Here is a 23,727-nt window from a genome sequence, read left to right as displayed (position 1 = left end):
CTATGTGATCTGCCAGCCTACCATGCGGTACCTTGTCAAGGACCATGCTAACTATACGTTGACATCATCAACCGTGCTGTTCTAATCTATATCCTTGGTCTCTTCAATTAACTCAAATTCATGAAACACGATTTCCCACTCACAAATCCATGCCGACTATCCCTAATAAGACCTTGTTTTTTGTGAGTTTTGCACGAATTTGAATTCACTGCTGATTCGAGCAGCGAATTGTCCAGACTACAGAAGTTATCTGATATTCCCAAAGAGATCCTATTGTACCTTCTCCATAAAATATATTTTATGGAGGCGCGGATCCGAGGTGCTTGTTGGCATATTACCTTCGATTTGTTTCAACTCGTTATGAATTGGATGGACTTCCTATTCATATCTGAATCACATGTGTCTCTTCTTAATAAATGTAGCTCCCGTTTTCCTTCATATTTTTTTATACGGGAAGAAATGTGAAGATAAATGTTATATTAGCATGTAAACTGGATATTGTTGTAGGAAACTAAAATTAATCAAATATAGTTTATGAAAATGGCTGTAATTCCGAACATCTAATCAATTAATGGCACTGTGGTAAACAATGGGGTCCGAGAGAGAGAGGATTTCCAATTCAGTTTCTCTCTCATCAATTTCAAGCACCAAGGCTTCCTCTTTTTCTTGACAAGCAAAGTATATTAAGAATCTGCTATTACTTTTCAATACAATATTATCAAGTTGAGGATCAAAATAATATACTTCAGAAAAGCTTATGTTTAGAATAGATAATGTAAATCACATTCAGACGAACCGAAGGTTCTGCATGGTTACCTCTAATTCCCTGACCTACATCTTGAGTAAAGGGTAAGAACAAGAATGAAATGCGAACAGGACTAGGCCATGCAACCCCAGGAGCCTGTTCCGTGGAATCATCGCTGACCAAACATGGGTCTAAATTCCCGCCATAGAACATCGAACATAGAATATTACAGCACACTACAGGCCTTTACCCACCATGTTGAGCCAACATTTTATCCTGCTCTACTGTCTATCTAACCCTTCCCTCCCACATAACTCCCCATTTTTCTATCATTCATGTTTTCGATAAAAAGCTCGATCCCCTTTGAGGAATCTCTACCTCGGCCTTCATTGTTTCCAACGACTCTGTTCCCAGAGCTCCCTGTGGCAAAAGACTTACAGCCATTTGATAACATAAATTATTTCACTTCTCATTCCTCGATTCAGGACGTCTGGCTTTTGCGCGTCCGTGGACTTATCTGCTCCACGTTAGTTGGACTCAGTGCTGAGTCGTTGGCGGAGTAGTGAAATGGTGAGAGGAGCGAATTGCACCTCGCAAACACCACCTCAGTTTCATACCGCGATGTGAAAAAAATCGCAAGTGCCGGAATTGAGTTGCTTCTCAATCTTACGTTACTTTAACGTTTACCTTCTTAAACTGTGTTTTCAGCTTGTATTTTGATTTATTGTATAAAATTACGTAATTATTTGAACATTTTAAATGCCATGCTCGGAAACACTAAATAACAACCAAAAGCCATTGACAGCAATGTTATCAACGGCCTTCAGGAATCTCTGATGCTCAGATCATGCATTTGAGGCCTTCCCAAGGTTGAGAGGCCTCTCCGTTTTGAGGACTGCCTGGGATACCAATGGTCAACCAGACTTGTTCTTCATTTCGGTAGAAGCTTACTGCGGCCGGGCGCGCATAGTTGGCGACAATTTGAATGACATTTCAGTCCGTTAATAGTTCGTCACGACGAAATTAACAGATTTAGCAAAAACATTGTTTATTGTCGAAATTTGCTGATGTGTTTCTTCTCTTTTCTCCAAACGACTCAGTGAGGAAAAGGTGAGAGATTTAATTATTTTATCTCATGAAATAAGTAGCATTTTGCAAAGAATATATCTTCTTTAATATTTCAACCAACTATTATCTACGAGAAATGATGTAAAATGTGACGGCCATTTAATATGAGTCCGTTTCCATTTCTGATAACAGTTGTGCAATAATTATGTTGTATGAAAAGCAGCATTTGCAATTTATTGGCTGAATCTAAGTCTATAATTTTAAAGCTGAGGGAAATGGGTTCATCATTACCAGAACTATTTGGGGATATTGACCTGAATCCACAACAACGGTAAAGTCTGGCTGATTGCATTTGAACATAGAACATAGTACATGAAACAGTGCAGCCCAGGAACAGGCCATTTGACCATAGAACCATAGAAAACTACAGCACAGAAAACAGGTCATTTGGCCCTTCTGGTCTGTGCCAAAACATTATTCTGCTAGTCCCATTTACCTGCCCCAGTCCATACCCATCCAGACCTCTCTCGTCCATGTATCTATCCAATTTACTCTTAAAAGATAAAAGCGAGCCCGCATTTACCACATCAGATGGCAGCCCATTCCACACTCCCACCACTCTTTGAGTGAGGAAGTTCCATCTAATGTTCCCCCTAAACCTTTCCTCTCTCACCCTAAAGCCATGTCCTCTCGTACTTATCTCTCCTAATCTAGGTGGAAAGAGCATACTTGCATTAACTCTGTCTAGGCCCCTCATCAATTTGTAAAGCTCTATCATATCTCCCCTCATTGTTCTCCGCTCCAAAGAATAACGTGCTAACATGCTCAATCGTTCCCTGTAACTCAACTCCTGAAGACCCAGCAACATTCTTGTAAATCTCCTCTGCACTCTTTCAATCTCACTGACATCCTTCCTGTAGTTCAGCGACCAGAACTGCACACAATATTCTAAATTTGTTCTCACCAATGACTTACACAACCTCACCAAAACATTCCAACTCCTATACTCAATACTTTGGTTTATAAATGCCAGGATGCTAAAAGCCTTTTTTACGGACCTGTCTACCTGTGAATCTACTTTCAGGGAATTATGTATCTGAACTCCCAGATCCCTTTGTTCCTCCGCACTCCTCAGTGCCCTACTATTTACTGTGTGTGCCCTCCCTTGATTTGTCCTTCCAAAATGCAACACGTCCATGTCTGCGTTGACCATGACGTCAATCTTACCTAATCCGGTCAACCTACACATGGTCCACATGCTTTTACTTTCTATCTCTTCTTATCTGTCTAAATGCCTCGTAAACGTCGCTATCTCACCTACTTCAACCACATCCCTGAAGGGTCGTTACAGGCACTTGGCACTCTGTGTAAAATAAACTTGCCTCGTAAATCTCCCTTAAACTCCCCGCTCCTACACTGAACCTATGCCTTCTGGAAATTGACATTTGAACCCTGGGGGAAAAAATTGACCGGCCGATCTATTCCTCTCATAATTGTATAAGCTTCTATCAGGTCTCCCCTCATCCTCCGGAACAAAAAACAATCCGAGATTTTTTCCAACCTTTTCCTATGTCTAGTGCATTCCGATCTCGCCAACATCATGGTGAACTTCTTCTGCACCTTCTTCAACTCTCCACACCCTCCTTGTAGTGTGGTAACCGTAACTGCACGCAATACTCCAATTGTGGCCTGAGGAAAGTTTTATACAGCTGCAACATCCTTTGTACTTAATGCCCTGACCGATAATGGCAAGCATGCTGTTCGCCTGCTTTACCACCCTAGCGACTTCTGTTGCCACTTTCAGGGAGCTCTGGGCTTGTACCCCAAGACTTCTCTCTTTTTCAACGCTCCGAAGAACCCTTCCACTCACTGTACATTTTGCCTTTGTTTTTCACTTCCCAAAGTGTGTTACCTCACCATGTCCGGATTAAACTCATCTTTAGAACGTTTCATAAAATCTGATGCACATAGTGCTGCAGCTGATCACCACCCTGCCTCAAATTGTGCAAGGAGCAGTTTTAAATCATATAATCCGGCATCAATTCCGCTAAAACCATACACGCACTTTCAGTCCAACATGCACACTGGTGATAGGCAATGCAAATTCAGAATCAGAATAACGAGGTCGTGTTCATGAGTTCATGTACCGTTCAGAAATCTGACGGCGGAGGGGAAGAAGCTGTTCCCTAAACGTGTGTGGGTCTTCAGGCTTTTGTACCTCCCTCCTCCGATGGTAGTAACGTGAAGAGGGCGAACGCCCGACTTATGGATAACCTGAACGTGTGGTACTGTAGGCAACTTCTGCCGAGCGGGAACGGGACATTTCTCTGTGCCTTCTCTTCCTACCCTACCTACCTACATATTCCAGGGCTGCAACAATCGGGGGCTGGGTCGGTCAAGCAGACTCACTGAGCCAGTGAGGCCGGCTGGCGGCCTAGTTTCCCGCGGTTGCTCGCTCTCCCGTCACAGCTGATGCTGCGATCCTCTCCTGCACACCAGTTTCAGTCATTTCCGACTGACAAACAATTCGGGTTACGAACAGCTCTCTGGAACTTAACCCTGTCATCACCTTGGGACTGGGGAATAATACTCGCTTAGTCCCATGTTTCCCCAGTCTCTTTCAAGTTGCACTTGATCAATTCCGTGTTAAAGGCCTTATGCACAACAAATACACACTCACAGACACGCACACAGTGTGTGTGGGTTTGTTGTGCTTTATATATACAGTAAATATCCCGTATAAGACGTTTTGTGTGTGTTTCACATAATATGTCATAATTAGTGTCATATAATTTAATATTTAGTTTTCTATACATAATCCATATACTATGTATTTGTGTGTGTGTTACTGTGTGTTTTGCGGAATAGATCATGATTAGTGTCATATAAGCTGATTTATAATTTAATATATAGCAATTAAAGTTTGTGTCTGTGTGGGTATTCATTTATATTCATGCATGCATGTACTCTCGCCTCTGTGGAAGAGGGAATGTAATCTATTGTCCTTTAGAGTCACAGATTCATAGAGTTACACAGCATGGAAACAAGGCCCTCCGGCCAAAATCCTCCATGCCGATTGCGTTGCCCAGTGAGTTAGTCCGAGCTTCCCGCATTTCGCCCACAGCCCTCTACACCTCTCCTACCCGTGTATTTATCCATATAGCGTTTCAACTTTGCTCACGTGCCCAACCTCAACCACTATTTCTGGCAGCTCATTCCAAATACGCACCACCCTTTGCGTGAAGAACTTTACCCTGAGGCCCTTTTCAAATCTTTCGCCTCAGATGTTAAACCTGTGGTCTCTAGTTTTTAGCACCCTCTCCCTGGGGAAAAAATACGATGCGTTTTCATGCTGTCTATACAGCTTATGACCTGAAGTAGCTCTGTCAGGTATTTAAGCCAGTTTTGTTTTTATGGTCAGCACAGGAAATCCATTTTCCGCTGTGCTATCACAATACCTTGCTGCCAACGGTTGACAAAATAAGCTGAAGTGCTCCACATGCTGATGACACGAAGGTCGGTGGTGTTGTGGATAGTGTAGAGGGTTGCTTTAGATTACAGCAGGACATTGATAGGATGTAGAGCTAGGCTGAGAAGTGGCAGATGGAGTTCAACCCGGAAAAGTGTGAAGTGATACATTTTGGAATATCGAATTTGAAGGCAGAATGCAAGGTGAATGCCAGGACTCTTAGTAGAATGGAGGAACAGAGATATCTTGGGGTCAACGGCCATAGATGTTCAAGGTTCCCGTACAGGTCGATAAGGTTTTAAGAAGACGTATGGTGTGTTGGTCTTCATTAGTCGAGGGATTGCAGCACTATAGAACTCTGGTGAGACCAAACTTGGAGTATTGAGTTCAGTTGTGGTCCTCTCATTTTAGGAAGGATGTGGAAGATTTAGAGAGGATGCAGAGGAGATTTACCAGGATGCTGCCTGTATTGGGGAGCATGTCTATGAGGATAGGTTGAGTGAGCTCGTTTTTTTTCTCTTTGGAGAGAAGGGGGATGAGAGGTGACTTGATAGAGGTGTACAAGATGATAAGAGGCATAGATCGAGTGGACTGTCAGAGACTTTTTCCCAGGGCAAAAATGGCTAACATGAGGGGGTATAATTTCAAGGTGACTGGAAGATGACGTAAGGGGGATGTCAGAGGCTAGATTTTTAGACAGAGAGCGGTGGGTGCGTGGAATTCACTGCCGGCAAAGGTGGTGGGGGCAGATACATTAGGGACATTTAAGACTTTCTTAGATAGCCTCATGACTGAAAGGTACAAATATGAATAATACAAACTAAAGTCATCGGTATCCGTTTCAGGAAACAATCCTTATGTTTGGAAGAGAGCGAAACACCGGCACCTATCTGTGAGTACACGTCCAAGTTAATTTACATCGACTAATTTACATACATGTTGTGGATATGTTTAATTTTCAATGATTCTCTCGTTCTTAACTGATTAGGTTAAGGTGTCAGACAATGTGCTGAGTCGGGTCTGGATCAAGCATGTTTCCTGCTCATGGAGAACAGAATCCTAATAGTCGATCCTGTTCCAAATTCACTGAGGCATCAGTGGAAAGATCATAACACATGCATTTTATTTAAGAGTAGATTAGCAGTCAAATTACGTTTTGCAACAGTATACTATCAAGAGTTCAGAAGCTGCTTCTTTTTTACCTAGTTGTGCAACAGGATCAGGGCCGGTTCTGATTCATGGCAGAAAACCTCACGGAATATTCCTCCGATTTATTCCCTTTCCTTTCTTTAAGCTGATCAAAAATCTATCTGATTGACTTATCGGCCAATTCGCGTCTATTCGTAATGGTAGCTATATTGTTGCAGACTGCACTACCCCATCATTGGAATGTCGCGTTCTTCAGGAGCCTGCCATTATACACAAGGGTATCTAAACTGCTTGCATGTGTTTTAGGATCGTTAATCATACAGTCATATATCCAAACAATTTTTCCAATCCTCTTTACACTTCAGACTTTGCCATCAAGATTGTCTCGATTTCTAGCACAGTCAGTTGCTTCCTAAAATTTCTCTTCACGAAAATAGATTTGACAGAACCGGACTCAAGAAAATGCTCCCTGTTCTGACCCTTAAAAAATGCAAAGTCTACAAAATTTTATTGACCAATTATGATTTAGAAATAACTGATATTCCAGTAAAGAGTGTCTTAGGAAGTTATGAGCACTATTAAACACGACGTTCAATTTGCATCATCGGAAAATTACTTACAACAGCAAGACTGTGGCATATAGTTGATCATCAAGCAATGGAGACTTTACATTTAAACATATAAATAAATGTTATGCCGCAGTTCATGTATTGTTTGCAATCATTATACAGAAACAAATTATGCATGGATGAAACTTGATGACCAAATGTCCTAAACGCTACTGTTAAATAGCAGCAGTTTATCACCAAAAAAAAATCGACTAAATTAAAGTACAAAAGACAAAGAATGGTACATTTTAAATTATTATGCTCACCAGAAAGGAAGAGAGAGAGACTGCACCTCCCAGGAAATAATTGCGCATCAATTCAAGTAAATTAATTATCAATTATTTGTCCATTAATATATTGCAGATGCAGTGGTGGTCAAGAAACGACGCACGATTCCGCAAAATGTAAGGCGATCAGGATTGTACACTTCCACTTTACTTATTGGCATTTCACCTTCGTCTGTCTGCATATCGTCTGTCTATATTGATAACTATTTACCTATTCCTGATCATGTCAATATTGCGAACGGCAAGGACGGAAGGAATTAACGTTTAAACGCTGTGTATTTTTTTTAAAATCCAGATTGATAATGAGTATGACACAGTCGCTTCCAGTGTTGACTCGAATGTACATCCGATGACTCAGCCTTCTCTCTATGCGTCCATCAAATAACCTCTGTGTTTGTGTGGGTCTTCAACACAGGTAAGCTGGAAAACGGGACTATTTCCTTAACATAACTGGAGGATATTCTGCACAATGTGGCTGCTGATATTTTGTTATTACGTAGAAATGGTTACGATATAACGTCGATATTTTTTAATGTGCTGGACAGAGTAAAAAGAGTGCCACATATTAACATTCGCCGGTAATTATACATTTAAAGAAAGGTATTTGGAGAGTAAAACTGACAAACCCCTGCACTGGAATGGGGGAAGAGGAGGTGCGATTCTCCGTGTGATTGTGGGTGGAGCACATCTGTCCATTCCCTGTAGTTTGTAAATATTTTCAATGCACCCCTGCGCCTTTTTTTTCCGTTATGGAATTTTCCAGTTTACCCAGACTTTATATGTGCTGTTAGTGATCGAATGGCTTTACATTCATAGTTCATTCCGTTCGTAGCGCCAATGGAAAATTAAATGCTGGCTGCCGAAACTTTTCTTGGTAACTGCCAACAAGTCCGGGACTCCTGTGCTTGCATAAGAAAAAGGGGAGCTACTGAACCCACTGGCAAACTGCTCTCATAATGAGCACGGCTATTTAAATTCCCCTGGAATCCATTGGGTAGCGAACTTCCTTGAGGTAGTATGTCAGTGTCCAGGCCGTTTATAATTTGTGAAGGTTCCATGATCTCATGAAGTTCAATGGCGACGGTGGGCTGGGAAGAAGAAGGCTACCTTTGCCTCTAACCATTTTGACCGATAGCTCCAGCTATTTAATTTGTTTTAATGCATACATTCATTCTTTAAGTTAAACACTTAACTTGTTTAAACTTCACATTTTGATAGATTTCAATTTGACACTTTCATGAACATTGACTAACCCTGACAGCTTTGACAGCAGTACTCCCGGGCGCGGAACTTCTCCACTGCAGAATTGAAAGCAAAACATCCAATCGGATTTCGTTGTCCGTGCAGAGAGCTTCGGGTCAGAAATATGGACGCAGCGCGCTCGGCTTAGCAGTTGCATAACCTCCAGGTGTGATTGTGGAAGGCCGGTCGATGAGATCACAGCCCAAGCCATCTATGAACTGACGTGTTATTTGCTTGTGTTATTGCAAATTGTCTTCGCCGAAGTTTTGACGCCAATTTACGTAAGGACGTTTCCATCCACATCATGCGGAGACTGGATGAAAACGTGCATTTATTTCACACAGACCACATTTAATTGCATTTTGCATGTCCGTATCTTCTCTCTTTCTTGTGCTTCTCTTGTTCAATTCGGTATCAATATAGATTATTTATATAATACATTTATCTAGGGAGTGTCATATTTGTGTTTCATCGATGCAATCATCGCATGCTCCGTTTTCAATAACGTTTCTCGTTAAAAAAAGATCTTCAAATACTTCACGTGGCCAGGTAGCCAAGCAGTGGGTGTTATTGATCGTCAATGTTCGCCTATGACGTTTGGATCCAGGTGGAACGTCCCGAAAAACCACTTTTCTTGTTCGTTCCACCAACGAAATCAAACTTTTTACAGTTAACAAGGCGATGTCCATGCTGGTGAAATTGCGAAGTTATTTCATGCAAGTGGATGCAAATTCTAACGAGAGCTATTTTAACCCAAACTATTAACTCCTTGATTGGTCCCAGTTCACTGATTTTGTTTAATCTTCAAGATCCAACATCAATAACCACTCTTGAATCCTTTACCACCGCACCCTCAGACATAGCTTCCCGCGATAGTTCCATACATTTATTCATTCCTCAAATAGACTGATCTGCCCACTTAGGTTTGGGTTATTTTCATCTGTTCCTTTTGAAAATAACTCCTTCAGTTTTGGGCGTCAACGTTGCATTTATATTTGGTATTATTTTCATCAGTGATTCGTATCTATGTTTTGGTATAGGTTAGAAACAATTGGCACCGAAGGTATTCTATTTACTTCGGTAACTGTTTAGGAACTCTCTTAACGTGCAGATGACACGAAAATTGGTGGGATTGTTAATAACGAAGAGTGCAGGTTTAGGCTTCGGAATGATGGAGTTCAGCTGGTAATTTCGGCAGATAATGGAAAATGAAATATAATGCTGTTAATTATGCAGCCAGCGAAATCCACTTGACCGCTCAGGTCTGCACCATCATTCAAGATTAACCTGGCTGATCTATGCCGACGTAACTCCTCTTCTTTACCAGATCCCATAACCCTCAATTCCTCAATAATTCAAACACTTGGTCGGTTTAAATAGCGGTTCGTGTAGTTTAGAGGTTAGCGTAACGCTATTACATTGCCAGCGCCCCGGGTTCAATTCCTACCGCTGTCCGTGAGGAGTTTCTACGTTCTTCCTGTGGGTCTGCGTGGGCTTCTTCCGGGGCTCAGGTTTCCTCCCACATTCCAAAGACGTACAGGTTAGGAAGTTGTGGGCATGCTATGTTGGAGCCAGAAGAGGGGCGACAATTACGGGCTGCCCCCAGTACATTCTTAGTAACGCAAAAATACGCATTTCACTGTGTGGTTCGATGTACATGTAACTGATAAATATATATCTTTTATCTTAATTTTCGAATATCGCCACAAATACATCTGATGAACTGTTCTCCGCCACTCTCAGCGGCAGAGAATCCCGCAGATACAATAACCACTCAAAGAGGGCACTTTTCGGCACCACAGCTTTAGAAGACCGGTCACTTATTTCCTAACGATCTCCCTCTTCCTTGCTTCTCCAATTGGTGAAAACATTTCAACATCTACCCACCCTGTTCAGCCACTTTTCGTCGTATATGTTTGATTAAATTCACTCCTCAATCTTCGAAGCTCAAAGGAGTAAATTAACAAACATTCCAGACTCTCTTAACAGATGAAACTACTCAATCCAGGGATTGCCCTGGTTAGTCTACGGCGGGTTGTCCCCAATAGGCTGTTTTGGATAAGGAGACCAAAACCGTGCAGACTATTCCAGGTGCGTCCTTACAAACACCCCGTACAATGATAACAAAACTTCTCTGGTCGTTTGTTCCAACTCCTTTGGAAACAAAAAAGTCCATCATACTCCTTGCCTTTGAAACGAGTTGCCCGACCTTCCAAATAACATTTTGTGCTTCGTGCATTAAAACACCCAGGTCCTTCTGAAAGTCACGAATGTGTAACCTTCCTCTACTTGGACAACCATTTGTCATTTGATTCCTCTCAGCATTATGCCTGAAATCACATGTCCCCGCATTAAACTCATTTGCGAAGATTTGTCCCAATCACTAAATCTCGCTTTATAGAATCATAGAACAGCACAACACAACACTGGCCCTGCGGCCCACAATGTTGTGCCGACCTTTAAAACTCGCCTAAGACTATCTAAGCCCTTCCTACAACATATCCCTCTATTTTAAATTCCTCAATATGCTTATCTAGCAGTCACTTGGATTTGAGCAATGTACCTGCCTCCACTACCACCCCAGGCAGCACATTCTATGCCCCAACCACTCTCTGGGTAAAAAAAAAACATCTAATATTACCCTTGAACTTCCCACCAATTACTTTAAAGACATGCCCTCTTATATTGACCATTGAGTTGGGAAAGAGGCGCTGACTGTCTACTTCATCTATTCCTCTTAATAGTTTTGTACACCTCCATCATGTCTCCTCTCATCCTCCTTCTCTCCAAAGAGTAAAGCCCTAGCTACCTTAGTCTCTCCTCATAATGCATACTCTCTGAATCAGGCAGCATCCTGCTAAATCCCCTCTGTACCCTCTCCAACGCTTCCACATCCTTCCGATAATAAGGTGACCAGAACTGCACACAGTACACCAACGGTGGCCTAACCATAGTTTTGTACAGCTGCATCATTACCCCGCGGCTCTTAAATTCGACCCCATGACTAACATCCCATAAGCTTTCTTAACTACTCTATCCACCTGTGAGGTAACTTTCAGGGATCTGTGGATATGAACCCCTCGATCCCTCTGCTCCTCCACACTACCCAGAATTCTGCCATTAACTTTGTAGTCTGCCTTGGAGTTTGTTCTTCCAAAGTGTACCACCTCACACTTCTCCGGAGTGAACTCCATCTGCCACTTCTCAGCCCAGCTCTGCATCCCGTCAATGTCCCTCTGTAATCTTCGACAATCCTCCACACTATCCACAACACCGCCAACCTTTGTGTCGTCTGCAAACTTGCCAAACTACCCTTGTACTCCCCATCTAAGTAATTAATAAAAATCACGAAAAATAGAGGTCCCAGAACAGATCCTTGTTTGACACCGCAAGTCACAGCCCTCGAATCTGAATGCACTGCCTCCACCACAACCCTCTGCTTTCGACAGGCAAGCCAATTCTGAATCCACACGAGCAAGCTTCCCTGGATCCCACGCCCTCCAACCTTATGAAGAAGCCTACCATGTGGAACCTTCTCAAATGCCTCACTAAAATCCATGTAGACCACATATACTGCACTACCTTCATCAATCTGCCTTGTCATCTCCTCAAATAACACTATCAGGCTTGTGAGACATGATCTGCCTTCACAAAGCCATGTTGGCTGTCCCCGAACAGACCATGACTTGCTAAATGCTCGTGGATCCTATCTCTATGAATCCTTTCCAACAGATTGCCCACCACAGACGTAAGGCTCACTGGTCTATAATTCCCTGGACTATCCCTACTACCTTTTGGAATAAGGGTACAACATTTGCCACCCTCCGATCCACCGGTACCATTCCCGTGGACAACGAGGACTCAAAGATCCTTGTCAACTGTTCAGCAATCTCCTCCCTCGCATGATGCATTTGGAAGCGTAAGAGTAAAACATATACCCCAATTGCGAATAAATGGAACTTCTGTGCCCATATCCACCAAGGGTGGCAACGCAGCTTGATACAGAAGCCTTGCTCGACCCTTGCATTCTTTACCCGGGGTACAGGTTAAAAAAACTATTGTTTCACAGCAATAAAGACACAGGTTCAATCCAGACATCGGATGCCGTTCGTGTGGAGTTTGCACATTCTCCCGGTGACCGCGTAAGATTCTTCCGGGTGTTCCGATTTCCGCCGACATCCGAAGACGTGCGGTCGGCAAAACAGTTGCAGGAATAAATTATCCGAAGTGTGTAGGTGAATGGTTGAACCCACTGAAAGTTGATGAGAATAAAAAAGGAATTAATATCTGGTTCGTTTAAATGGGTGTTTGTGGGACTTGCTCGGCAGACGACCCTGTATTACTCTCGTGATGTATTACTCTGTGACTCTCCGAAGTTTCTGTATTACTCTGAATCTATGTGGTTCCTGTACTGTGAATATTTGACGTACTTTGCAGAACAAAGGTAATGATACCGTATGCTGAGTGATTGTTGTTGAATATTGTAAGGGCCGCGGTACATATGGGTTTCGTAGAGAAAGGAATGTTGACGCCTGGACTTACTGAATGGTAGAGTAAACATTAGGGGCCGAATGGCCTCTTCCTGATTCAATTTCTCGTTCTCTTGCTCAGAAATTTGCGGCATGAAAGTGACAAGTGATCTGCTGCTGTCATGTGACTTTTGCGTCGGAATCCAAGATTATTTTGTACTTTAGGGCCAATAGGAAACTGATGTTTATCAATCTATTATTTCCGGTTGTCCCAGCGAAATCCCACTGAAAGACGTTTCCCTCAGCTTGACACCTTCCACGGCTCAGCCACTCTCCTGATATCAATTCAGAACTTTCCACGTTCGGAAATCTGGAGGAAACTACCTTGACAGTTGCCTGACCCTGCCCTAAATAATTACAGCATGTTTGCGATCCAAAAAGTTACTTTGAAAAACTCTGCTTAGAAAGTTGAATTAATAATACTTCTTGAGAACATACAAAACTGCCGAAAATCTCAGGCGAAAATTTCATAAACTTTAAATACTAGCTATATACGAATAGTTGGCAACGTTCCTCCAATTGTGAAATATTTTATTCAGGAGGATTGAAACCTCTCATGTTTCATATGCATGTTGTGATTGTAAATTGACTGCGTGACTTTCAAAGTGTGAAAGGCCAATGTATTCCGACTGGTGGAGATATTCGCCGCGGTAAGAACTGAAATGAATCATATAATTCTATCCGAGGGGATTACACACTAAGGGACATAGCCCCAAAGGTCAGGGGACTAGATTTAGGACTCAGATGAGGAGGAACTTCTTTTCTCAGAGAGTAATGAATTCCCTGCCCAAGGAAGCAGTATCGGCTCCCTCATTAAATATAATTAAGACAAGGACAGTTTTTTGCATAGTAGGTTAATTAAAAGTTGTGGGGAAAAGGCAGGTAGGTGGATCTGAGTCCACGGCAAGATCAGCCATGGGCGGCACGATAGCGTAGCGGTTAGCTTGACACTAGATCAGCGCCAGGGACCCAGGTTGAATTCCGGCTGCTGTCTGTCAGGAGTGTGTACCTTCTTCTTGTGTCTGCGTCGGTTTCTTCCGGGTGCCCCGGTTTCTTCCCACATTCCAAAGCCGGCAAGTGTAGGATTTGTGGGCGTGCTATGTTGGATCCGGAAGCGTGGCTACACTTGCGGGCTGCCCCCCAGCACATTCTCAGTAACGCAAAAAGACGCATTTCACTGTGTGTTTCGATGTACATGTGACTAATTAATAAATATCTTATCTTATTGAATGGCGGAGCAGGGTCGACGGGCAGGATGGCCTACTCCTGCTCCTATTTCTTATGCGTATCCAAACAGCGCGAAAACAGGCCGTGATTCCAGGGCAGTCATCAATCACCTGCCACCACTTCTGTCTATACTTATGGAGTAATGTAGCCATGGGGACGTACAGCACGGAAACTCGCCCTTCGGCCCAACTCGTCCATGTCGACCAAGAGTCCCACATAAGCGAGACCCACTTGTCCGAATTTGGCCCACATCCCTCCAAACTGTTCCTGTTCATGTACCTGTCCAGGTACCTTTTAAATTTTGTCAATGTATCCGCTTCTACTACTTCCTCCAACAGCTCATTTCGCACCCACCACAATCTGCGAAAAACGTTGCCTCTCAAGTCCCTATCTCCTTTCTCACCCTAAATCTATGCCCTCCAGTTCTTGAGGGAAAAGACTGAGTGTATTCATCCTATCTCTGTCCCTCATGATTTTATACACCGCTGTAAGATCACCCCTCATGCTCCTACGCTTCAATGAATGGATTTTGTTCAACCTGCTCGACCCCTCCCCAGAGGTCAGTTCCTCAAGTCTCGTCAACATCCTTGTAAATCTCCTCTGCACTCTCTCCAGAATTGCACCCTTCCTAGAATGACACTGAACACGATATTCCAAATGCGGCTTCACCAACGTTTTGTACAAGTACTGGTCCATGAAGAGGTATTTTGTGGTCAAGAGTCCAACTGATTCTTCAAGAGGTCCGCTCAATATTCGTATAACAGCGGGATAGAATCTGTCCTTCAGCCTGGTGGTACATGCTTTCAGGATTTTTTTAATATTCTGCTCGAGGGATCACTGATTATGTTGGCCACTTTGCAGAGGCAGACAAATGTGTTGACAGAGATCATTGAATGGAGGCTGTTTTTTTTCTCTGCATTCCCGCCAACTCTCCCCATATTCTACCTCCACCCTACATACAAAGGACACTTGGAAGTGGCCAAATCACCAACCAACCCAGAGGTCTTTGGGAAGAGTAATCTTTTGGGGAATCCACGCGATACGTACAATCCGCACCCAGACCAGAATGTCAGGGTCCAACCCAAGTCGCTGGAGTTGTGAGAGAACAACACAACATGCTTCGCCACTGTTCCCCTGGTAGAACTTTTATGAAGGTGGAAGGCCATCAAAAGTCTGTCGATCAGTGTAGCAACATCAAATATACAAAGAAAATAGCGACGTGTCTATTATCATTGAAAAGGAAGTCATACATAAACGCTTAAACCGTCGCTCACAGCATTGCAGCAGAGTTAAGCTAAATTAAGCAACCAGTATCAATCCAGTAATGGTAAGGTTTTGCGTTTTATTTCTGGAGATAGGAAACGTCATGATATGTTTCTGGCCAATGATTCGCAGAATGGAATTGGAGAACAGGAACGTTACCGCCTCTGTCCGCGACTTGCGGCTCAGCTCATTTCAGACACCACATTTGGATTAATTCAGAAGCCTCAAATTTGAGCTCGAGGCCAAATGTAGCCTCCCGCCTCCACAGGTGCTTCAGTGTTGAGTACAACAGGCACTTAGTGTGGCGTGAAGGAGAGACTACATTTTACACAAGGCCCTCGTTATTGAACTCGTGACTGGCGGCATACCACCGCAGACCCTTTCCAAACGAATATGTGGAGCTTAAAAATGTATTTGAGATGCTTTATTGAGTTCTGTCAAGATGAATGTATTTTGTGCGTTCACCGTGTTTTAAATACATTGAATAACACTCGGCTTGTATTTCCTCATAAAGTACGAGTTCATTCGGTCCGTTGAGTCCTCACCGCCTATCGAAGCAATTCCATAAACCCCATTCTCCCATTCAATGCACTTTTCTGCCTCAGGTGTCCATTAACTCACCGCATACTCCCCTGCATACCTCCTACGCCAGGGATAATCAACAGCTGGGGCGTTTTCCCATGTGCATAGGAGACTGAAAGATGAGTTCATACGGGTGTACAAAGTCACAAGCGGTAGAGGTAAGGTGAATGGAACCAGCAACTAGAAGACGTAGGTTTAAGGTGAGAGGGTAAATATTTAATAGGAACTTGAGGACTTTTTTTTACACAGAGGGTGGTATGTGTATGCAATGAGTTGCCAGCAGAAGAAAGTTGGACAGGTGGATGGATAGGAAATGTTTAGAGGGATATGAGCCAAAACGTGGGCAAATAGGACGGGCTTCGATGGGCGCTTGGTCGGCATGGAGCAGTTAGACGGAAGGGCCTGCAACCGTGCTGAACGATTCTATGGGTCTTCAGCTCCAGCATTGGAAACGGGAGGATACAGGGGCGTCAGGCTGAAAACACACGTCATCGAGTGGAGAACGTAAATAAATCCCTCCACGCAGTAAACACTGGAGGTCAGGATCGTACACTGCATCAACAAACGGCGTACATGGCAGTACCGCTCATTAAAAAGAAATGTACATCTAATTTGCTGGTGTCGAAAGCAGTTCGAAAGGCGTAGATTGTGACCGTCAAGGAGGTCGCGGTCTTCGCGAAACATCGGTTGAGGAGTTTACACCTCCCCGAGCCTGCTCCATCTTACCGGTACAGCTGAGAACCAGGACGTTCAATATTCTGCCTCAGTAGATGACCGTTCTACACATTCATACACTGCTGGTAGCGAGACAACGCAGCTCAATTCTCCCTAATCTATTTTCATGCTACAGATGGGATATACGTATTGGCCTGGCTGCTTTTGAGCATTTTATTCATTTGATTGAAATAGGGAAACAGAGATTTGAGTTGCCCTTTTAGCTGGAAAACGACACTTCCCCCGATTGAGCTCCGGATTTCAATCTCTTCTTAACCCAAGTCAGAGAAGCGCGTCCAATCGCAGTTTTGAATTTGCTTCGCACGGAACTGTAAGGAACTGATTTGCGAAAAAAAGGAACTGGAGCAATGACCCGATGAAAAAAAAAGAGGATGTAACTGCAGAGGGTGAGGTGACAAATGAAAGTATCCATTTCAAGATTGTTTGTTGAGCAAATAGTTGACCTCAGTTTTTGGAAGCATATGATTAAATGCTTTCAGTACAAAACAACTTCATTGCAAAATACGTCAAGAACACCCTATTATTGAAAAACAAACGATGACTTTAAAAATGCTTGATTTGCTATACCTTTTAAAGGCAGTAAAAGCAGCCTTGTCAGGTAGCGAACTGTAATGAATCCACACGTGGAGCACAGCATAGACGTTGTTTGCATTGTCCTGGAAAGATGTATCAAATTCAGTACTTTTCAGTGTTACGGAACTCGATAGGAGGACTGTGTCTCTATTCATTACGGGGAAGATCACCGAGCGCCCTGCAATTAATGGCGTGAAAGATTGAAAGGCCCAGTGTGAGTGGACAGGAAATATGCACTTCCTTTAGCAGAACTGCTAATCATAATAGTGTATTGTGCTACTTTATCTTACATAGCTGAGGGCACTTACTTTCACCGCGGCAGGGGTGGGGAACGGTGGGATTGAGTGCTGGAGGGTGTTGAGGGGTGATTTCTTAAACCTCACTGCGTAATAAAATGATTGAAGGAGAATCCATCATCCAATTTATAAATAAGGAACATTAACTTTCAAACGATCGACTGAACAATTAAAGCCACAGGGGAATAAAAACGTGGAATTCTGTTTCATAAATCATGCTGGAAGATGCCCGCACACCGTCCAGCGGACGCCTCCTGTATAACTTCACAATTACGTCACACTTCAAAAAATATATATGGTTACAAGTATCAGAAATTAGCTTGGGATCTTACCGGAGGTATTGCAACACCTCAGGTATTTCCTGCAGGGAGTGCAAAACTTTTTGGAGGAGAGACGTGAGTCGCCACATGTAAAATATTCAGCACCTTCTCTGATAAATAAGATGCAAGTAATAATGAAAAAATACGACAGAGGCTGGAAGATTGAAATGAAACCAGAGAATTCCGGACGCTATCAGCTTGTAAGGTGGTAAGGCGGCATCTCCTGGGAATGGTACAGCGTGAGGGTGTCAGACTGAGGATTTTTAGTCATACGACTGAACTGAAACGTTCAGTTTAGTTTTATCTCCATAGATTCTGTCGGACCTATTTTGTATTTCTAACATTCTCTGTTTTAATTCTGGATTTGAAGCGGTGACGACTTCCCCTTTCACCAATGCCGCGTAATCAATTGAGTACGTAAATTGTTAAATTGGTTTATTATTTTTGCATGTACCGAGACAGAGTGAAAAATGTTGTTTTGCATGTCATCGATACAGATCATTTCATTGCAATTATGGTAAATTATAGCAGTTTTAGGGAAAACAACAGCAAAATGCAGAATAAAGTACAACAGTTACAGAGGAAGTGCAGTGCAGTCAAACAATAAGGTGCAAGTGCCAGAACAAGATAGATTCTGATGTCAAGAGTCCATCTCATCATACTGGGGGACATTTCAATAGTCTTATTAAAGCGCGATAGTAGCTGCCCTTGAACCTGGTGGTCCGTGCTTTCAGGCATTTTTATCTTCTGCGCTATGGGAAGGGGGAGACAGAGAAGGGTCGGAGTGGGTGGGTTCTTTGATTATGTTTGGATGCTTTTTCTTTAATTTTTTAAAAATTTTATTTACAGCGTGCTAACAGGCCCTTCCGGCCCTACGAGTCCACGCCGCCCATTTTAACCCCCCAAATTAACCTGCCCGTACGTCTTTAGAATGTGGGAGGAAACCGGAGCACCCGGAGGAAACCCACGCAGACACGGGGAGAACGTACAAGTTCCTTATAGACAGCGAAGGGAATCGAAACCCGATCACTGGCGCTGTAATAGCGTTGCGCTAACAGCTACGCTACCTTCTCGCTTTCTCGGGGCAGCGAGATGTGCAGACCGAGTCCAGAGAGGAGAGGCTAGTTCTCATGACAGTCGATAAGAGAAGAAAAAGGAAGAATTGAAAACAACAAAAGACATTTAGTCAGTATAAAACTGAAGGGACCGTGTGAAGTACGGACACGCTGACATTTGAACATCTGGTCAGTGTCAGTGCGGGAACGTAATTTTCCACCTGAGACAACTTTACAGTTCTGTGAGCAATTTTCCCTCGCTATCCCTGATACGGAGAAACACAACCAATTTTTGGGATACTATGTAACATTCTGGTCAGTTTTACAAGTCTACACTCTGATAATTGAGGACTGGAGTGGCTGAGGTGATTCTGCTAACGGGCAGGAATATGAAAGTATCGAACAAACAAGTACATGCACGGAAAAGGAGTCGACTTTTCCCCACACCATTGACAGTAAATTCAAAGCAATGTCTGGAACGTTTACGAAGAGGTGTAGAAAAACGTGCCTCGTGAAAGGCCCGACAGCAATAACTCCGGTGACCAACGATTGCAGAAGATATCAAGACTCAAATCAGGCTAAAGTGCGTCTATTTTAATTCGAGAAGTATCAGGATCAGGAACCAGGCTAATGAACTTAGAGCATGGGTAAGTACGTGGAGCTATGACGTGGTGGCCATTGCACAGACTTGGCTGTAGCAATGGCAGGAATGACTGCTGGATATTCCGCAGTTTAGATGTTTAAAAAGGGACAGGGGCGGAGGTAAAAGAGGTGGGGGAGTGGCTTTTCTGATCAGGGACAGTGTCGCAACTGTAGAAAGAAAGGATGTCCAAGCGGAATCGTCTACTTGAGTCAGTGTGGTCGTAAATCAGAAACACGAAGGGAGCGATCACTCTATTGGGAGTATTCTACAGATCCCACAATAGCAGCAGAGATGCTGAGAAGCAGATCGGGGGAGAGATTTTGGAGGGGTCCAAAAACAACAGTGTTGTTATGAAGGGTGATTTCAACTTCCCTTATATTTATTAGTGCCACCTTTCTGTAAAGGTTGTCGGTGGGGTTGTAGAGTGTGTCAGGTGTGTACAGGAAAGATTCCTGACACAGTGTGTGGACAGGCCGACTAGAGGAGAGGCCGTACTGGACCTGGTACTAGACAATGAGCCTGATCACGTTTCAGATCTCTCGGAGGGAGAGCATTTTGGAGATGTGACCATATCCCCTTGACCTTGACCATAGCCTTGTAGAGGGCTAGGAGCTCTCGATATGAGAATGTAATTAACTGGGGGAGGGGAATTATGATGCTATTGGGCAGGAACCTCGGAGCGGAAGTTAGGAAAGGATGTTCTTGGGGAAGTGCACAGCGGAAATGTGGAGGCTATTTAAGGAGTACTTTCATGGGGCTTCGGATAGGATTGTCCCATTGACGCAGAGTAAAGATGGTACAGTGAAGGAACCGTGGTTGACACGAGATGTAGAATGTCTTGTCAAGAGGAAGAAAGAACCTTCTCTGAAGTATAATTAACATGGATCAGACAGGGCTCTGGAGAATTACGAAGTAGCCAGGATGGAGCTAAAGAATGGGCTTAGGAGAGCTAGAAGAGGGCATGAGAAGTTATTGGCGAGTAGGATTAAGGAAAACCCCAAGGCGTTCTACACGTATGTGAAGAATGAGAGGATGATTAGAGTGAGGGGAGGACTTATCAGGGAAGAAAGAGAAAACATGTTCCTGGAGTCGGAAGAGGTAGGTGAGGTCCGAAATGTATACTTTACCAGTATTCACCAGAGAGAGAGAGACCTTTTCGTTTGTGAGGATGGCGTACGACATACTGATGTGAGAGGGCATGTCGACGTGAGGAAAGACGATGTGCTGGAACTTTTGACAAACATTAGGGTAGATCAGTCACCGGGGCCGGACGGGATATCTCCAAGTTATTACGGGAGCGAAGGAGGATATTTCTGCGCCTTTGGCGATGATCTTTGCGTCCTCACTGGCCAGAGGGAGTAATGCCAGATGATTGTAGGGTGACAAATGTTGCTCCTTTGTTTAAGTAAGGAAGTAGGGATAACCCTGCGAATTACAGACCAGTGAGTCTTACTTCAGTGGTGGGCAAATTAATGGATACAATTCTTAGAGACAGATGTATCGGCATTTGCAGAAGCATAGGCTGATTAGTGCAGTCAGGTGGTGCCTCACGAGCCTTATTGAATTCTTTGAGGATGTGACAAAGCACATTGATGAAGGTAGAGCAGTGGATGTGGTGTACATGGATTTTAGTAAGGCGTTTGCTAGGGTTCCATAGAAGACAGAGGGTGGTGGTAGATGGAGCGTATTCTGCCTTGAGGTCGGTGACCAGTGGTGTTTCGTAGGGATCTATTCTGGAAACCCTGATCTTTGTAATTTTTATCCATGACTTTAATGAGGATGTGGAAGGGTGGGTTAGTAATTTTGCTGATGATACAGAGATTGCGGTGCAGTGGATTGGGTAGAAGATTCCTGTAGATTACAACAGGATATTGATAGAATACAGACCTGGGCTGAGAAGTGGCAGATGGAGTTCAACCTGGATAAGTGTGAAGTGACGCAATGTTCTTCTCCTTTTTGACTCTGACTCATGAGCATAGTGCAGACACGTATTCATTTCTTAATGACACAGAAGAGGACATTTAGTCCATGGAGTCTACGCCGATGTACAGAGAAATCACATTCACACACTGCTTTTCCCCTTAAGCTATTTTCCTTCATCTTCCCGCCAAACCACCCAAGAATCTTCCATTCACTAGCGCAGTAAGGACAATTTTCAGGGGTTAAGTGACCTACCCAGCCGCACGTTTCGGGGACTGGAGAGGAAGCTGTCGCACCCGGGGAAAACTCCCGGCCTGAACGTGCAAGCTCTACGTGTAGATAGCACCGGAGGTACCAATTGAACCCGGATCTCTAACACTGTCGAGCAGCAATTCTATTATCTACGTCGCGCTTCTTGCGTTGTTCTTCTTTTTGTTATTAATATTATTTTCATTATTTTTGTTAATTTTAATGTTATCAATATCGTCACAAATATTACCATCATCAAGATGTAGGGTTTTTTTTATTTTAGCATTGGGAATATATGTGTGTTTGTTGGCAGGTCATCAAAAGATCTGTATAGAATTTAGGGCGATTGATGACAGGACATGAAATGCAAACTAATGTACTAATTGACTAATATAGACAGGAAGTGAAACTAGAATTGGGCTATATAGCCTAAGTATTCGGAGGAATAGATTTAGGACAGAGATGAGGAGAAACTGCTTTTCACAGAGAATAGTGAATCTGTGGAATTCTCACTAGGGAAGCAGTGTAGGTTCCCTCATTACTTATCTTGTTAAATATATTTAAGACACAGTGAGATATTTTTTGCGCAGTAGGGGAATTAAAGGTTATGGGGAAAATGCAGGTAGGTAGAGCTGAGTCCACGGCCAGATCAGCCATGATCTTACTGAATGCCGGAGCAGGCCCGACGGGACAGATGGCCGAATCCTGCTCCTTTTCCTTATGTTCTTATATACAGTACATTCGCACTTGGTGGAAAGGAGGCCAAAGGGTACTGGGATCTGTGGCGTGATACCCATGATATACGCATCCAGTTCTGAAGAAGTAATGGATGTACAACATGCGAAAAACCAATGTCAAAAGACGTCTCCGAGCTCATGGATTGATCGTGTTGCGACACTGGGATGCGAATCAGGTCTAAGGCCCTTCACCAGAACTAGTCAATACCTTGTTGAAGCCAACAAGGGAAAGACAAACTGCTGAGGGTGACCGATACAAATAACTTCGGGGCGCTGGTGGAACCTTGAAGAAGGAGAACTAATTCCAGTTGGGCATTCATGGAAGAGATATGACATTTGGCAGTGAATTCAACCATAAATTAATATTTTTTTAATGCAGACACGGGAAATCCGAAAAAGAAACAGAAATATGTTGGGGAAATGACAGATCAGAGAGCACCGTGGAAACAGACACGTTTAAAGTTTCTGGCCGATGGCGCTTCATCATATGTATTTGGGTCAATACCTTATCGCAGATGAGAAGGAAGCTATTCTGCTTTTATTTCAGAAGCTCAGCATCTGCAGTTGTTCTGATTTTCATGAAACATAGAAAACCTACAACCCAATTCAGGCACTTCGGCCCACAAAGCTTTGCCGAACAGGTCCCTCCTCAGAAATTACTGGGCTTACCCACAGCCCTCTAAGCTCCATGTACCTATCCAAAAGTCTCTTAGAAGACCCTATCAGAACCGCCTCCACCACAGTTGCCGGCAGCCCATTCCACGCACTCACCACTCTCTGGGTAAAAAACTTACCCCTGTCATCTCCTCTGTACCTACTCCCCAGCACCTTAAACCTGTGTCCTCTTGTGGCCACCATTTCAGACCTGGGAAAAAGGTCGATCGCATTTGCATGATAATAGCACGAAGAGCAACAGGGAGCAGATACTTGACACTTAGAACCTGCTCCGAGACGCAGTAAGATCATGACAGACATTTCGCCTCAGTTCCACTTACTCCTGATGGAAATTCCAATTCATCGAGACAGACGA

General features: G+C 43.5%; 1 protein-coding gene and 1 long non-coding RNA gene across 2 annotated transcripts in view; both read left to right on the top strand.

The window, feature by feature from the left end:
- LOC127587585 (uncharacterized) overlaps positions 1-1,750 on the top strand; it is a 30,103-nt gene extending 28,353 nt beyond the window's left edge. Inside the window, exon 11 of the mRNA XM_052045995.1 lies at positions 1,689-1,750. Within this exon, the coding sequence (XP_051901955.1) occupies positions 1,689-1,750 (62 nt within the window). The remainder of the gene's footprint in view (positions 1-1,688) is intronic.
- Positions 1,751-6,089: 4,339 nt separating this feature from the next.
- On the top strand, positions 6,090-8,935 carry LOC127566448 (uncharacterized). The gene is made up of 4 exons (XR_007955721.1): positions 6,090-6,174; positions 7,403-7,443; positions 7,622-7,741; positions 8,588-8,935. It is a non-coding gene; the product is annotated as an uncharacterized LOC127566448 (long non-coding RNA).
- The last annotated feature ends 14,792 nt before the right edge of the window (positions 8,936-23,727 follow it).

This window comes from Pristis pectinata, chromosome 41 (genome assembly GCF_009764475.1).
Source record: "Pristis pectinata isolate sPriPec2 chromosome 41, sPriPec2.1.pri, whole genome shotgun sequence".
NCBI lineage: Eukaryota > Metazoa > Chordata > Chondrichthyes > Rhinopristiformes > Pristidae > Pristis > Pristis pectinata.
This window is presented reverse-complemented; position numbering and strand designations above follow the sequence as displayed.